Raw genomic sequence first — 18,207 nt, 5'->3', positions numbered from 1 at the left:
CAGATGGAGTTTAACATGGATAACTAGGAGGTTATCTATTTTCGTCAGAATAGAAAGGGAATTTAATAACTAATTGAAGAGAATGTTTTTGTCCAAGTCAAATAACAATCGCACTTGGAACAATATCACTGTTCCTTCACTGTCACTGGGTCAAAATTCTAGAAGCTTCTTCTTTAACAGCATTGTGGGTATCTGACTGCAGTGATTCAAGAAGACAGCGCGAAGACAAATTAGCAACAGGCAATAAATGCTGGTCCAGTAAGCGAATCCTGGATTCGATGGAAAAAATAACAAAAAAACTTACTCCTTTATGTACTTTTTAAAAACCAGGAGACTTTGCAGATTTTTGGAAGGTGTAAGCCAGATTGGACCCTTATTTCATGTGAAGCCACTTCTTTTGAAGTAAACAAAGATGTTAACAGGTTTTACAACTTTTTAAGTGATACTTTCCTTTTTAACATTTTCCCCTTCATACTGATCACAAGCAATCACAACTCCATCAGGCATTCTGCAAACATTAACATTTCACTCCAAACTGAACAGCTTCCTGAAGACAGAGAGTGATGTTTTACTTTCAGGACAGTGATCTTAATTTGGAAAAGACAGAGCATCATTGTGAGCTTAGTTGCTTTTTTTAGTAAAACACATCAAATTCAATCTGAAATTTCCCTTTTTTTAAATCACATTGGCTAATGGTATGACAAAACAGAGTTTAAAAGGCTTGAAGGAGTTCCTGGATGTGAAACAAAGCTGATCTCAGCCAGTCTATGAAAACAATATGAATATTTATAACACAGCAGAACTGAGCAAGCCAGGATATTAACCACATCCCACTTCACCCACAACTTCATATTTTGCTTTGTTTCATATATTTATCTAATCTTCATCTTCAAATATACAGGGGTCTTTGTCTGAATCTTTGCTGTGACAAAGCATTTCATACTCCATCTGCATAAAAGAGGTTCTCCTAACGTCTCACTTCAATCGCTTAGTGACAATTCTAAATTGATCCTTTGACATTGACTGCCAATGATAGGAGATATTCAAAAATCTTCATAGCATTGAATCTTTGTTTGCTCATCCATGTTCCAGTAGAAATAATCCCAATATCACTCTTTCTAACTATGTTTTTTTTAACCCCAGTGTTATTATGTTGATTCAGCAAGTGATACTAGGTTTGCATTTGCTTTCTGTAATGGGCTGCCAAGTCAGCATATATTTCAATAGTCTAAACAATGTTCTGTATAAAGTCATTATGACTTCTTCAGCCTTGTATTCGAAGTCCTCTTTGTATATACCTTACCTTCATTAGCACTTGTAGGTATCAGTTGGAATATAAATTCAACACCATCATGCATGTTTTCATGCTGTAATGACTCATTCAGCAGGGCAAAAACCCGTACCTGCTTTGCAGAATGTTTGGACCATCTCTGAACTTATCAGATCTTCTTTTAGTCCGGATTGTCAGGACCTGCCAAAGAAACCGGCCAAGACATTTTTTTCAAAAGAAAAAGCTGATTCCAATGTGGACCTGGACAAATGCAGGAATGCCTCTCGTGTTTGTACTTTAATGCTGGGAGCTGTGTTTACTAAACCATCCCCCATCCTGGCCTGTCACTGACACTGGAGTTCTCTGTGAGCTAGCCTGGTATCCACAGCAGCTGAAATTCCAAGGACATTGCAGTTGGAGCTCACCAGGTGGACTTCAATGAGGCTGGAACATGGGCAGTGCAAGAACCATTACACAAATTTTATCAGACATTTCTAACTTGGGCCCTGATATATTTGAAGGCCATGGATCTCTTTGCACAGAAAGGAAGTCAGTCAGTGAGAGATTTGCTGCTGCTCCACCGAAGATCATTGGGACAGAGTACGGTGTAAATAAGGATCTAAAAGGATTAATATATAGGATTGTCATGAGCACCACCCAGGCAAAAGTGAGTACTGCAGATGCTGGAGATTAGAGTCAAGAATATGGTGCTGGAAAAGCACAGCAGGTCAGGCAGCATCCAAGGAGCAGGAAAATTGACATTTTGGGCAAAAGCCCTTCGCCACCCACTCTAATGAAATCATGTGGACCTGTGAACAGAATGGCTTCAGATCTGGGTGGAGTCGGATGTAATATCTGGTCCTTTTCAAATTCTCTGTAACAATATCTATCATATCAGTGTAAGCTGCAGCTAGCTAGCATGTGGTAAACTATGGGCAGAATTGAATTGAATCGAATTTAGTTCTTGTCACTTGTAACGAGGCACAGCGAAAAGCTTTGTCTTGCGAGCAATACAGACAGACCACAGGGTTAAGTAGTAAAGATAAGTAAATAAGAGGAATCTTCACGGTTCGGAGTGATGTGGCCTGTGGTGAGATGTGTGACAGAATCAGGCCAATTCAGTACACAAAGGCCAATCTCAACATCAAGGTTACCTAACTCCATCTTTGCATTTTTCACAAGTGGCTTGGAGATTCGTGCTGGGCAGTGGTGAGATGACAACTGATGGGAAGTAATGCTTGTCAAACAACACATTAATGGGACAACTCACCTCATTAATATTCAGCCTCCCATTGTACTAAATTTCCTGTACATGCTCAACATCAAGTAAACTCAACAAAAAAACCAGAGCGAGCTCCAGGCAGACCCAGCTGGCTGCTTGTTCTGAATAGTCAGAGGGAAATTGAGAAACAAACTTGTAAGGAGATCTCAGCTATCTGTAAGAATAATATGGTAGGGGATTTTAACTTTCCAAACATCGACTGGGACTGCCATAGTGTTAAGGATTTAGATGGAGAGGAATTTCTTAAGCGTGTACAAGCCAATTTTCTGATTCAGTATGTGGATGTACCTACTAGAGAAGGTGCAAAACTTGACCTACTCTTGGGAAATTAGGCAGGGCAGGTGACTGAGGTGTCAGTGGGGGAGCACCTTGAGGCCAGCGACCATAATTCTGTTTTAAAATAGTGATGGAAAAGGATAGACCAGAACTAAAAGTTGAAGTTCTAAATTGGAGAAAGGCCAATTTTGACAGTATTAGGCAAGAACTTTCAAAAGCTGATTGGAGACAGATGTTTGCAGGTAAAGGGATGGCTGGAAAATGGGAAGCCTGCAGAAATGAGATAACAAGAATCCAGAGAAACTATATTCCTGTCAGGAAGAAAGGGAAGGCTGGTAGATATAGGGAATGCTGGATGACTAAAGAAATTGAGGGTTTGGTTAAGAAAAAGAAGGAAGCGTATGTCAGGTATAGACAGGATAGATTGAGTGAATCCTTAGAAGAGTATAAAGCAAGTAGGAGTATACTTAAGAGGGAAATCAGGAGGGCAAAAAGGGACATGAGATAGCTTTGGCAAATAGAATTAAGGAGAATCCAAAGGGTTTTTACAAATATATTAAGGACAAAAGGGTAACTAGGGAGAGAATAGGGCCCCTCAAAGATCACCAAGGCGGCCTTTGTGTGCAGAAAATGGGAGAAATACTAAATGAATATTTTGCATCAGAATTTACTGTGAAAAAGGATATGGAAGATATAGACTGTACGGAATTAGATGGTGACATCTTGCAAAATGCCCAGATTACAGAGGAGGAACTGCTGGATGTCTTGAAACGGTTAAAGGTGGATAAATCCCCAGAACCTGATCATGTGTACCCGAGAACTCTGTGGGAAGCTAGAGAAGTGATTGCTGGGCCTCTTGCTGAGATATTTGTATCATCGATAGTCACAGGTGAGGTGCCGGAAGACTGGAGGTTGTCAAATATGGTGAAACTGTTTAAGAAGGGCAGTAAAGACAAGCCAGGGAACTATAGACTTGAGAGCCTGACCTCGGTTATGGGCAAGTTTTTGGAGAGAATCCTGAGGGACAGGATGTACATGTATTTGGAAAGGGAATGACTGATTCGGGATAGTCAACATGGCTTTGTGCGTGGCAAATCATGTCTCACAAACTTGATTGAGTTTTTTGAAGAAGTAACAAAGAAGATTGATGAGGGCAGAGCAATAGATGTGACCTTTATGGACTTCAGTAAGGCATTCAACAAGGTTCCCTATGGGAGACTGATTAGCAAGGTTAGATCTCATGGAATACCGGAAGAACTAGCCATTTGGATAAAGAACTGGCTCAAAGGTAGAAGACAGGGTGGTAGTGGAGGGTTGTTTTTCAGACTGGAGGCCTGTGACCAGTGAAGTGCCACAAGGATCGGTGCTGAGTCCTCTACTTTTTGTCATTTACATAAATGATTTGGATGCGAGCATAAGAGGTACAGTTAGTAAGTTTGCAGATGACACGAAAGTTGGAGGTGTAGTGGACAGCGAAGAGGGTTACCTCAGATTACAACAGGATCTGGACCAGATGGGCCACTGGGCTGAGAAGTGGCAGATGGAGTTTAACTCAGATAAATGCAAGGTGCTGCATTTTGGGAAAACAAATCTTAGCAGGATGTATACACTTAATGGTAAGGTCCTAGGGAGTGTTGCTGAACAAAGAGACCTTGGAGTGCAGGTTCATAGCTCCTTGAAAGTGGAGTCACAGGTAGATAGGATAGTGAAGAAGGCGTTTGGTATGCTTTCCTTTATTGGTCAGAATATTGAGTACAGGAGTTGGGAGGTCATGTTGCGGTTGTACAGGACATTGGTTAGGCCACTGTTGGAATACTGCATGCAATTCTGGTCTCCTTCTTATCGGAAAGATGTTGTGAAACGTGAAAGGGTTCAGAAAAGATTTACAAGGATGTTGCCAGGGTTGGAGGATCTGAGCCACAGGAAGATGCTGAACAGGCTGGGGCTGTTTTCCCTGGAGCGTCGGAGGCTGAGGGGTGACCATATAGAGGTTTACAAAATTATGAGGAGCATTGATAGGATAAATAGACAAAGTCTTTTCCCTGGGGTTGGGGAGTCCAGAACTAGAGGGCATAGGTTTAGGGTGAGAGGGGATAGATATAAAAAAGACCTAAGGGGCAATTTTTTTCACACAGAGGGTGGTACGTGTATGGAATGAGCTGCCAGAGGATGTGGTGGAGGCTGGTACAATTGCAACATTTAAGAGGCATTTGAATGGGTATAGGAAGGGTTTGGAGGGATATGGGCCAGGTGCTGGCAGGTGGGACTAGATTGGGTTGGTTTATCTGGTCGGCATGGATGGACTGGACCGAAGGGTCTGTTTCCATGCTGTACATCTCTATGACTCTATGAATGTCCTCATGTTGGCACTGGGCATAAACATCTGCGGGCAGGCTCCACGAGCACCAGTCACACACACACACATCACATCCACAGACATTGGCATCCCAAATACAGCAGCCTCTTTCAACTATCAAGGCAGATCTCTGATCCTCTTACAAAACACTTCTGTACTTCAGTGTACAGATCAGGTTGCACCAGCAACCAGCATTGTAAAGATGCAGCAAGGAAGCAGTGCATGGCTAGGCTCTCAGTCATATACCGAAGAGCCATAGAGGCAAACAGCACGGAAACAGACCCTCAGTCCAACTCATCCATGCCGACCAGGTTTCCCAAATAAATTAGCTCCATTTTCCTGACCCATATCCCTGTAAACTTTTCTTATTCATATACCTGTCCAAATGGTCTTTTAATGTTGTAATTGTACCTGCATCCACCATTTCCCCAGGCAGTCCATTCTATTCACAAACCACCCTCTGCATGAAAAGGTTGTCCCTTAGGTCCCTTTTAAACCTTTCCCCTCTCACCCTAAACCTATGCCCTCTGTCTTTGGACTCCCCTACCTGAGAGAAAAGACATTTTGCTATTCACCTTATCGAATCCCCTCATGATTTGAAAAACCTCTGTAAGGTCATCTCTCAGTGTCCTGAGCTCCAGTGCAAAAAGTCCCAGCCAATTTAACCCCTCCTTATAACTCATACCCTCCAGTCCTGGTAACATTCCTATTAATCCTTTCTGAACTCTCTGATTTAATAGTATCCTTCTGATAGCAGGGCGACCTGAACTGCATGCCTCATCAATCCCTGTACAAGCTCAACATGATGTTCTATACTCAATGGTCTGAGGAATGAAGGCAAGCATGCTAAACACCTTCTTAACCACCCTGTCTATATATGAAGCAACATTCAAGTTTCTATGTACCTGAACATCTAGGTCTCTCTGTTTGACAACACTCCCCAGGGCCCTACCATTAATTGTGTCAGTCCTGCCCTTGTTTGTTTTACCAAAATGCATCAGCTCACATTTATCTAAATTAATCAGCCACTCCAGCTGATCAGGGTCCCATTGTACTCTGAGACAATCTTCTTCACTGTCTAGGATATCACCAATTTGGTGTCATCTGCAAATCATTCTTCTTTTATTCTCATCCAAATCATTTACATAAACGACAAACAATCGTTGACACAGCAATGATCCTTGTGACACCACTCCAGCCCAAAAAACAACCTTCTACCACCACCCTCTGTCTCCTACCGTCAAGTGAACTTTGGATCCAATTGGCTAGCTCTCCCGAAGCCCATGTGATCTCACTTTACTAACTGGTCTACCATGTGCATACTCACTATGAGCCTACCTGGATGCACCTCTGCCCTGCATTACCTTGTCAGCCAGAGATACCCAACAACATTACTGCTATCTTTCATGCATTTAGCAGAAAGACTAAGGAAAGCAGTTGCAACAGGCTTCTATCAGGTCATCTTATTTGTTTAGGAGTTCCTGGCACAGTAAGTCAAGGGCATCCTCCAACATGAGTCCAGGCCCTGCGTGCGAGGGTTCAGGGTTACGGTCGTCTGCTCAAGAGGGATGAAGAGTTGAATGATGGTCAGCACACCACTTGTCTTGACTCTTTCTACCTTAGAGTGGGTTGTTTTCTTCATGGAATGAGACAGAGCCAGGGCTTATGGGGAGATGAAAGTAGATGGCATGGCTATTGCTACTAATGCAGATGGGAAGAGTCCCAAGTAACTGTTGGCAGTGCAGAGGGCAGGCAGGGTTAGTGGGACACTGGGGTGGGTGACAGTGAGTGGCTGAAGATGTGGCAATGATTTGATTTGATTTATTGTCACATGTACCTCAGTACAGTGAAAAGCCTTGTTTGGAGCAGTACAGGCAGATCATAGTCAGAAAGGATGTACAGATCATAGAGTGAAAAATAAAGCTTGGACAGTGGTATACAGGCAAGATTAACATTAACAAGGTAAATATTATTTGAAGTTACAGAGTCCATTCATTAGTGTATTAATGGCAGGGAAGAAACCCTTGAAGCTGTTGGTGCATGTGTTGAAGCTTCTATATCTTCTGCCTGGTGGAAGAGGCTGTAAGGGAGCATTACCAGGATGGGAGGAGTCTTGATGATGTCGGTAGCCCTTTCTCCACAATGTGCAGAAGGTTGGCGTCTGTGATGGTCTGGGCTATGCACACAACCTTCTAGAGTTTTGTATGGTTCTGGGCAGAGCAGTTGCCATACCAGGATGTTATGCAGCTAGATAATATGCTTTTGATGGTGCACCTATAAAAGTGGTGAGGGCTGTTATGGACATGCCAAATTTCCTGGGTTACATGAGGAAGAAGAGGTATTATTGTGCTGCCTTGACCATCGGATCTATGTGGAAAGCCCTCTATCTCCTTTCTGTATTCTGACTCACTGTTGTTTGATATCCATCCTACCACAGTGGTGTCATCAGCAGACTTGCAGATGGGAATCTGACAACATAGTTGTGGTGTACAGTGAGTGCAACAGGGGGCTGAGAATGAATCCTTGCGGGGGGGGGGGCTCCCATGTTCAATGTTATCGTGGCGGAGATGCAGTCGGCTATTTTCACTGATTGTAATCTAGAGGTCAGGAAGCTGAGGATCCAATTGCAGAGGGCTGAGCCAAGACCTATGTCTCTGAGTTTTGAGATCGGTCTGAAGGGGATGGTGCTATTGAAGGCAGAGCTGTAGTCAATGAGCAGGAGTCTGACGTAGATTTTGTTATTTTCCAGTTGTTCCAGGGATGAGCGCAGGGCTAGGGAAATGGCGTCTGTTGTGGACCCGTTATGTCGGTGGCAAATTGCAGGGGACTAAGGCAGGCTGAGAGGCATGGGTTGATGTGCCTCTCAAAGTACTTCATGATTATGAAGGTCAGAGCTATTGGACAGTAGTCATTAAGGCATGTCACGTGTGCTTTCTTAGGCACAGGGATAATGGTGATCTTCTTGAAGCAGATGGGGACTTCGGCTAGTAGGAGGGAGAGACTGAAGATGTCACTGAATACCTCCGCCAGCTTGACTGCACAGGATCTAAGTTCATGGACAGGGACTCCGTCTGGACCGATAGCTTTCCTTGATTGTGTTGTGGAGAAAACCACCAGCCTCGGAGTCAGAATCGGGATTCAACAACAGAGTTCCAGGGAGAGAGACACTCACCAACACGATTGTCAGCTGTGAGCCTTCTCTCACCCTTGGGGCACATGTCATGATATTTTATACATTTCATGGTATAATAGTTCAAGTATCGAGTCTTTGTTTGCATAGCATGGTTTGTTTGCAGAAAACATTGCAGAGTCATTGTCAGTTTCAGCAGCTACGCGGAAGTCCATTGCTCTAGTAATTGGCTGTGATCATTCTTCCTGAGAAGGAAGATCGTTTTCCATTACTGCAAATCTGAAGTTTTAACACTTGTACACAAGCAGTCTCAGGTAGCATTTTTTCAACAATTCTATTGAAGATGGTGGCTGGACTCAAACACTTCAGCGGGCAGTAGACGTTGCTGATGTGTGCTCTCTCCCCCACCTGCCTTAAACTAATCATATACATTCTATGACTATTGTACTGGTATCCTGTTGGCCTCAGGAAGTATGTGTGTATGCTTTGCTGTATTTTTCCATGTAATGGCTCAGTGATCATCTTGTGTGCAAAGTGACCAACTTATGGCTCAATGGCCATCTTATATCTGAGTGCCCCGTGTCAACTCCCACTTCAGTTCACTCCCAGGAAGACTGACCTGATGTGTGCAGTAGTGATGGAGGGAACAAGTGCAACTGGGGTAGTTGGATAGGTGACACTGCGTCGCTAGCATTCAGCTCAAACTGAGCATAGAAAACATTGAATACATCAGGGAGGGACGTAACTTTGTGGTCTATCTTGCTCAGCTTCATTTGTATCTTGTTACATTGTTTAAGCCTTGCCACTGTTTGTCTGGTTGGGCCTCTAACTTGGTCCAGTACTGCCCCATGGCATCTCTGATGGCATTGTGGTGGTCATATCTGTATGGTTCTGTGTCATCCGACTTGAATGCTGTGCGCTTGGTCTTCAGTAGGCAATGGATTTACCAGTTCATCCAAGGTTTCCGGCTGGGGAAATCCCGGATTGACTACTTTGGCACGCAATCCTCCATGCATTTGCTCATGAAGTCCATGGCAGTGGTAGCATAATCATCTAGATTTTCCGTTCACTCCTTGAACATTCCAGCCCACCAATTCCAAGCAGTCTCAGAGACATTGGTGAGAATGGCACCACGTGAACCTTGGTGGGAGGTGGTGCAGTGACAGAGATGGAGTGCGTGTGAGATATCAGAGAGAAGAAGGTGGCATTGTCAGAGTGGGGAAGGTCATTGAGCTTCCTCCAGTGCTGTGCCCTCCTCTAACTGGCTGAAATTGCTTTAACTCTCATGGCAACGTTGGACTAGGCTGGCATGGTCTGGTGTTGTAGCCTCCACTGCTGGCCTTAAGGCAACAGAAAGTCCTGGCTGTGCACCACTCCACCCAGCCAGTTCTGTCAGGTCCCTAACTGCACAACGGAGCATCGATTTCTCCCTGGCAGAACTGTCAACAACCGTACAGGGCAGTGCTATGCTGCCAGTGCTTATCCGAATGCACAGCATGGTTTCAGGTTGGCATGAGAGCAAAGAATACTGGTGAATTCTGGGAAATCCCAAGTAGTGAGCTGTTTCCAGAATGGCGCGTGATAAGGTGGGGTGGAAATCAAATATAAGGGATGCCATAGGGACGGGGTAAGAAATTAATGCGGTGAGTCTGCTAAGATACAGTGAGAAAACTGAATAGATTTCACAATGAGAAGGCTTCTAAAACCTCGACACAACTTGGACTTAGCCAAAAAAGTTCAGTCCCGTGTCTTCTTAGCTACGAATGTTAGACAGGGAAGTGTTTTTCCTTTACTTCATTAGAATAAGTTTGGTCTAAGGAGGATATTGGCAGGAACTCTCAGCATGAACAGTACTTCCTACAGTATAGTTAACTGGCACAACCTTACAACTGTGTGCCCCTGGCAGAGAAAGACTCTCCCCTTCATTCTCACTCTGCTGCTGCTTCAATTGTATTGGCATCGCAGTCTAACATCTGTATCCCAGTCTAGGCCTGATGCCATCCCATAGGGGGCCTACTATCAGCTGGCTGCCCAGATGGTTGGAGAACCCACTTTGTCCCAGTCATAGACCCTTTTAATATTTTAATATAAGGCCAAAAGCTGCTGAGGAAGACAGAGAGAAAGGGAGAGAGCAGACAAAGAATGTTCTGTGAATCGTTCATCTGCTGCATCTGGCATTGCAGCCAAAAGTGAGCGAGACAACAATAAGTTCAATGTTATTTTTCGGAGTCTATAAGAAGCAGGATGCTCCATAAGTTCCTTTGCCTTGTTTATATTCTCCTCTAGTTTGCACATTTTAAATCTACTGATGCCCTTTGGTATATCTTCATGCAGATGCAGTGCACGGCAGTCAGTCATCTCTAGAATATTGCACCCTACACAATCGAGTCATCCAGAGCTGATGGGGAGGACTCTCAGCTTGTTACTATGAAATACAAGGTATAACCACTGCTCATTAATACTACAAACAAACAACTGACCAAGTGCATTTGTCTACCTAATGCGTATTAAACAGCACTAGGAGGGCCATGTGAAAGTGACTGACTTTTAAACTTGTGCTTTATGAACTCAGATTTGTTTTGCAGCTGTCAAATATCCATTGCTGCTGTATATTCGGGGTTATGGGTCCATGCTAGTAAGATGAAATAGGCTCATGCCACATCACAGTAGTCTTCCGTCATTCCAACCTTTACCTGGAAAATATTGCTGAGATTTTACCAAGTGAAAGTGACTCGGAGATGAGGATCCAGAAACAGTGTGGATTGTTGCTCTCGGGAACCAGACCAAGGAGAAGAGCTGGTGCAGTGAAATATTGGCTGCCGTTTCGATCCTGTTACACTCCAATTTCGCTATCCCCACAGGTTTGAGAAGGTGGAACTTCTGTTCAATGCGTTTTCCTGTTTTATAGAGAACTCTTCTGGACACATTGGGCTGAATCTTCCCAACCTGGTCTCTGGGGGCTGGGAAAATGCCAATGATGGGGTTAGGAGGAGGGACTGAAAGCTTCCCCCCACCTGTGGGAGCAGGTGGCACCTCGGCAGCACGGCAATCCACCAGGTGGCATCTTTTTCAATTCTTTAACAGGATGTGGGCATCACTAGCTGGACCAGCATTTATTGCCCAGAGGGCAGTTAGTAACCAACCATATTGTTGTGGGTCTGGAGTCACATGTAGACCACACCAGGCAGATTTCCTTCCCTGAAGGACATTAGTGAACCAGATGGACGTTTCCTGACAATTGATTCATCGTCATTATTAGACCCCTGGTTTAAACTACACCATTTGCAATGGCAGGATTGAAACTCATGTCCCCAGAACATTACCTGGGTCCCTGAAATAGCAATAATACCACAAAAAATATCAACTTCCCACCAAGCCCCAGGGCAGTTTGCCCATGTTGAAGGGAGTTCTGTCACTGGGTGAGAAGAAAGATGGCCAGATAAACCCTGATAGCATCCCTTTTCTCTGATGAGTGTTCCATAGCCCACAGCTTGAGCCAGCTCAGTGTGAATGATATTACTGTGCCTTCTGGCCAAGATTGATAGCTGGTATATTGCTGCCAGTCCTAACTGACATCTCTTGGGTCAAGCCAATACCATCGACTGGCTAGTCCTGGCACAATCCTGTCCTCAAGTCCCGCTGGCCACAGGAGAGGTGTCGGCACCCATTTTCAGCCCTGACACGGGATGTGACCATCAGTGAGAAGATTTATCCTGATGATAGAGTGAGATAAGCAGGGTGGGAGCAGGCCCTTGAGGAACACAAACTCTATCGAAGACCAGTTGAGCTGAAATCCTAAATCTGAGCTGTAAAATCTATGAGTAAAAAATGAGGTCTGCAGATGCTGGAGATCACAGCTGCAAATGTGTTGCTGGTCAAAGCACAGCAGGTTAGGCAGCATCTCAGGAATAGAGAATTCGACGTTTCGAGCATAAGCCCTTCATCAGGAGGGCTTATGCTCGAAACGTCGAATTCTCTATTCCTGAGATGCTGCCTAACCTGCTGTGCTTTGACCAGCAACACATTTGCAGCTGTAAAATCTATGTAATACACAATAGGATTTGTTTTTTGGTTATTTTAGTAACTCTGTAGGAAGCTAGGGAAATGATTACTGTGTCTCTTGCTGAGATATTTGTATCATCAATAGCCACAGGTGATGTAATAGAAGACTAGAGGTTGGCTAACGTGGTGCCATTATTTAAGAAAGTGGGTAAGGAAATTCCAGGGAACTACAGACCAGTGAGCCTGACATCGGAGGTGTGCAACTTGTTGGTGGGAATCCTGAGGGGCAGGGTTTACATGTATTTGAAAAGGCAAGGACTGATTAAGGATAGCTGAAAATGCGTTGCTGAAAAAACGCAACAGGTCAGGCAGCATCCAAGGAGCAGGAGAATCGACATTTCGGGCATGAGCCCTTCTTCAGGAATGATTAAGGATAGTCAACATGGCTTTGTGCGTGGGAAATCATGTCTCACTAACTTGATTGACTTTTTCAAAGAAGTCACGAAGAGGATTGATGAGGGCAGAGTGGTGGACGTGATCTATATGGACTTCAGTAAGGTGTTTGACAAGATTTCATGTGGTAGATTGGTTAGCAACGTTAAGTCACATGGAATACAGGGAGAACTAGCCATTTGGATACAGAACTGGCACGAAGGTAGGAGACAGAGGGTGGTGGTGGAGGGTTGCTTTTCAGACTGGAGGCCTGTGACCACCGGTGTGCTGTAAGGATTGGTGCTGGGGCCAGTACTTTTCATCATTTATATAAATGATTTGGATGTGAGCACAAGAGGTATAGTTAGTACATTTGTAAATGACACAAAAATTGGAGGTGGACAGTAAACATTACCTCAGAGGACAATGGGATTTTGATCAGATGGGCCAGTGAGCCAAAGAGTGGTAGATGGAGTTAATTTAAATAAAGATGACATGCTGCATATTGGAAAGGCAAATCAGGGCATGACTGAAGCACTTAATGGTAAGGTCCTCGGGAGTGTTGCTGAACAAAGAGACCTTGGAGTGCAGGTTCATAGTTCCTTGAAATTGGAGTCACAGATAGATAGGATAATGATGAAGGCATTTGGTATGCTTTCCTTCATTGGTTAGAGCATTGAGTATAGGAGTTGGGAGGTCATGCTGCGGCTGTATAGGGCAATGGTAAGGCCTGCATTGGAATACTGCGTGCAATTCTGGTCTTCCTATCGGAATGATGTTGTGAAACTTGAAAAGGTTCAGGAAAGAGTTAGAAGGATGTTGCCAGGGTTGAAGGGTTTGAGCTATAGGGAGAGACTGAATAAGCTGGAGTGTTGGAGACTGAGGAGTGACCTTATAGAGGTTTATAAATTCATGAGGGGCATGGATAGGGTAAATAGACAAGGCCTTATCCCCGGGTGGGGGAGTCCAAATTAGAAGTTTAAGGTGACAGGGGTAAGATTTAAAAGGGACCTAAGGGGCAACATTTTCACACAGAGGGTAGTGCATGTGTGGACTGAGCTGTCGGAGGAAGTGGTGAGGCTGATACAATTACAACAATTAAAAGATATCAGATGGTTGAATAGAAATTGGAAAGATTTAGAGGGATAGGGACCAAGCGTTGCCAAATTTGACTCGACTTAATTAGGATATCTGGTCAGCATGAATGAATTGGACTGAAAGGTGTGTTTCCATGCTGTACAGCTCTTTGACTCTATGATGATAATTCTGCCACATAATTTGCTATGATGCAAAGCTAAGGACAAAGCAGCCCGCTTGATTGACAACACACCCACAAGCAACTACCCCCTCCATCACCAAAGCTCAGTTGCAGCAGGGTGTACTTTCTACAGGATGCCCTGCAGAATAAAATCACCAATGGTCCTCAGACAGTACCTTCCAAACGCATAAACTCCACTATCTAGAAGGGCAAGGGCAGCAGATACATGGGAATACCACCATTTGCAAGTTGACCTCCAAGCCACTCACCATTCTGACTTGGAAATACATCGCCGTTCCTTCAAAATGCTGGAATTCCCTCCATAAGGGCATTTTGTGTCTAACTACAGCAAATGGACTGCAGCGGTTCAAGAAGACAACTCACTATCACCTTCTCAATGGCAACTGGAGATGGGCCCAGCCAGTGGTGCTCATGTCCCAGGAGCAAATAAAAAAAACTGTTTTACATTGGAATAACCTGAATGCTATAACTAACAAATAGACTACAAGCATTTTAATTTCTTCAGAGTAAACAGCTCAGTCTTGTAGGTATTCTGGCTGATGTCTGGATACCTTCAAAGCCATAGATTGGAACCTGAAATGAACTGCTTTCATGAAAATGTGACCAAAATACAGATGACATTCATTGGCTGTGGAATACAGGATGGAAGTATTAATGTAGATTAGCACACAGAATATGCCCTCCATATTAAAAGTAATTCAACTTACTTCTCTCATGCCAGTTTGCAAGATTTTTAATCCTGTTTCTTTTTCCAGTTTTTCTTTGTTGATCACTGTCAGAAAAAAAGAGACAAGTTTAAACTGGGTGTACGGAAGGCATGCTCCAATATCATTCCAGGAAATGTGGATGGCATCAGTACATACCCACAGATTGGGATCTTTCAGAGTGCCTACAATAAGGGAATTATGCAATTATTGAGAAAAATAATCTGAAAATTGATGATGCACATTTTTTAAAAAATTGAACATTTAAACAAATCAATCACCATGAACACAAAAGCTGCTAATAGATGTTTTATATTGAGCAAACATGGCTGAGGTTTTCAAGATTTATTTTCTCCATTCATTGCTGCACATCTAAGGATCCAAAACCAAAATCTGAAGCAACTTGCCTCAGGGCATGTATATTCCCATAGAGTTTTGCTACCACATTCCGCTCAGCAGATCACTATATGTCACAAGCGGGACAACATGTTAGAAGAATATTTTGCTCTCGTTCAATTATGGAATCATGAGGGCAGATTTCCAGGCAAAAGTCACACAGGATGTTTGGGACAGCCACATCCCTGGCCAGAGATGGGACTTCTAGCCCCCACTTGGGCAGATAACTTACTTCAGACAGCTCCCAGTCAATCTGTATGGCCAGCAGCTCTGTAGTGGCAGCAGAGCCAGTGAGATTGTTGGCTCAGACTGGGACTGCAGACAGATCCCCCCGGTCTAGGTCTCATAGTCCGGGCAGAGCTCATGGCAGGTAAATCAGATGAGGTCTGGGTGGAAATGACAACAATGGCGAGGCCACAGTGGGAGGGAGAACCTCCTGGGAATGGGGGAGTTGGTCAGTCTAGAAAGAAGACCATTGAATGAGGCACCTCCTGACCCCATCACCAATGCCTCACGTCAGGCAAGGAGTGGCCCTTAAAAGATAAAAAAAATCCTCTATTCTCCTTAAGCCAGTCACCATCCTGACTTGGAATTGTATCAGCAGTTTTGTTGCTGATCAAAATCCTGGAACAACTGCACCCCACACCCCTCAACAGCATTGTGGGTCTACCAACACCAAAAGGACAGCAGCAACTCACTACCACTTTCTCAAAGACAATACTGGGACAGATAATAAAGGTTAGCGTAGATCGAGGAGCTCACATCCCCTGAAGGAATACAATAATGGTAGCGGAAGAGCAGACCAGGACTACCGAGCAGGCATATAAGGACAGATGAATACTACGCAAGCCTTTGACACCGGTGACACTAAAACTGCAGCGGCTTCAATATTTTGTGAGGTGACCAGAGAAACACTCAAAAAAAAGGCCACCCTCATATGTTTCATGTCCAAAAATATCCTGAAATTTTCCCAATTTCTAAATATACTGCTTGCCGTAATATAATAGTGACGTTCATTCATTTGGGCAAAGAGAGATTTAAATCATTATCTTGCATCATTTAATAACTTCTTTCTGTGTACATAAAATTGTACTCACAAATCACACCGCGTAAGTAAAACAGACATTTTCTAAACTCAATACAGTTACAGTTTGTAATTAAAACCAAGAATATTGTCTGAAATATATATTAAACCTGGCCTGTTAATTAATCACGCAACACTTTCAAAACAGGCAATTAGAGAGGCAAGGAACAGAAATATGAGGAATAGAAAATGGAAACAGCATGTTACTAAATTTTTAACCAAATTATTGTCCAAGAACCTTTCTTGAATGCTCCCACGTGCAAAAAAATGTCTTTTTCTTAAAAATCCCCAGATGAAGGATATGCAAATAGGCTGGAAGAGCTGAACCCTATAATGTTCTGAAAATTCTGCAAAGGCCTATTTAATTAGTATTTTAATTTATCAAAATTATTCTTTGCACTTGACAATTTATGCAGTATTCTATGTAATTAAGCATGCAGCTTCAGAGGAATAATCTTGCCAGCGCTGCTAATAGCAGTTATTCTACCCTGAAAGGAACTGTGTATGTCTCAACTCTGATCTAAATTACAATAAGGAGAAATTAATGGCTTTTTTTTCCTTTATCAAAGCGCATGCTGGGAGTTCCGCAGATTATACCATTCTACTGTAGAGCAGCCTGGTAATTAGCCAAGAAGAGTACGCATTTTCAGTCCTGTGTATATGCCTATTAGCAGCTTGTCAATATTAGTTCCCAGCTTAAAAAAAACATGCTGCTTGTTTCTAAACGCTTGATCTAAATGTGTAGCTTGCAGTATTGTTGATGACAGCTTGGTAAATGCTGGTGTCAAGACCAATTTTAAAACCATTTTTCAAATTATTTTAATTAGATTTTTTTTCATTCTCACTTGCATTAATTTAGTTTCTGATACTAGCGTTTTAGCTTTCAATCTGTTCGCATGAATTTCCTTACAGTACGCTGTGTGGCCTAAAGACATTTAACCGGGGCTTTGATACTAAAGCTAGAGTCTGGCACAATTAGCGATGGGGAAGGTGGGACCCACTGTTGTTACTCCCAGGACGAGAATGGCAAATCCAGCCACTGAATTCTATTGTGGCAAATTATAACTTTTTTACATATAAAAATGAAAAAAACCTCTGAGGCAGTTTTTTGCCTTGTTGTGCAATACATAACACAAGTTTTAAAATGAAGTGAAAGCCGAAAGAAATGTGGATGCTGTAAGTCAGAAAGAAAATAAAATAGAAGTTACTGGAAAAGCTCAGCAGGTCTGGCAGCTTCTGTGAAGAGAAATCAAAGCTAGTGTTTCAGGTCCAGTGACCCTTCCTCACAGCTTTTCCAGCAAATTCTGTTTTTGTTTTAAATTGAGTAATTTCTAGGCAGACCAAAACTGTTCTCAAGAAACAAAGACACAAACAAAAGCCAAAAGGTGGTCTCTGAGACTTTTAACTCATTAAAATGAATCACTACAGATAGTGATACAGATTAACAAGATCATATAAAATGCAAACAAAGGACTTGGGATCATTTCTAAAGAGATAGAACTGAACGACAGAGAAGGTATGTTCAGGTTGTAAAAACACCCTGGCAGGAACACAGTGCAAAGTTTTGTTTCCAAATTATAAAAAAAGTATACAGGAGAAGATACAAAAAAATTAACGAGAATAACACCAGAACTCAGAGAGTATGATTATCCAGAAAGATTGAATAGTCTTTCCTCTAGACAATACAATGCTGAAAAGAGTAATCATGATTCAAATGAGACCAAAACTATAGATCATAAATAAAAGGTAATCAATAGAGAATTCAGGAGAAAACCTTTTATCCAGACTAGAATGTGGAACTTCCTGCCTTACCGGGTAGTTGTGGTGAGTTGCATAAGTGAATTTAAGAGGAAGCTAGGTAAACATTGAATTAAAACAAAGAACTGTAGATCGTGGACATCTAGAAATAACAAATCCAAACATTGCTGGTGAAATTCAGACAGGATTTGTTAAGAGAAAACAGAGTTAACATTTTTAGCTGAAACTTCAGCAATTA

General features: G+C 42.9%; 1 protein-coding gene across 2 annotated transcripts in view; it reads right to left on the bottom strand.

Annotated features, from left to right (window-relative positions):
- The window catches only part of ptprn2 (protein tyrosine phosphatase receptor type N2), a 956,995-nt gene that overhangs the window by 328,400 nt on the left and 610,388 nt on the right, over nucleotides 1-18,207 (bottom strand). For both annotated transcript variants that reach the window (XM_060825120.1, XM_060825121.1), the window contains exon 12: nucleotides 14,735-14,799. In XM_060825120.1, the coding sequence (XP_060681103.1) occupies nucleotides 14,735-14,799 (65 nt within the window). The remainder of the gene's footprint in view (nucleotides 1-14,734; nucleotides 14,800-18,207) is intronic.

This window comes from Hemiscyllium ocellatum, chromosome 5 (genome assembly GCF_020745735.1).
Source record: "Hemiscyllium ocellatum isolate sHemOce1 chromosome 5, sHemOce1.pat.X.cur, whole genome shotgun sequence".
NCBI classification, from domain to species: domain Eukaryota; kingdom Metazoa; phylum Chordata; class Chondrichthyes; order Orectolobiformes; family Hemiscylliidae; genus Hemiscyllium; species Hemiscyllium ocellatum.
Note: the sequence above shows the minus strand (reverse complement) of the source record. Positions and strands in the feature narration are given on the sequence as shown.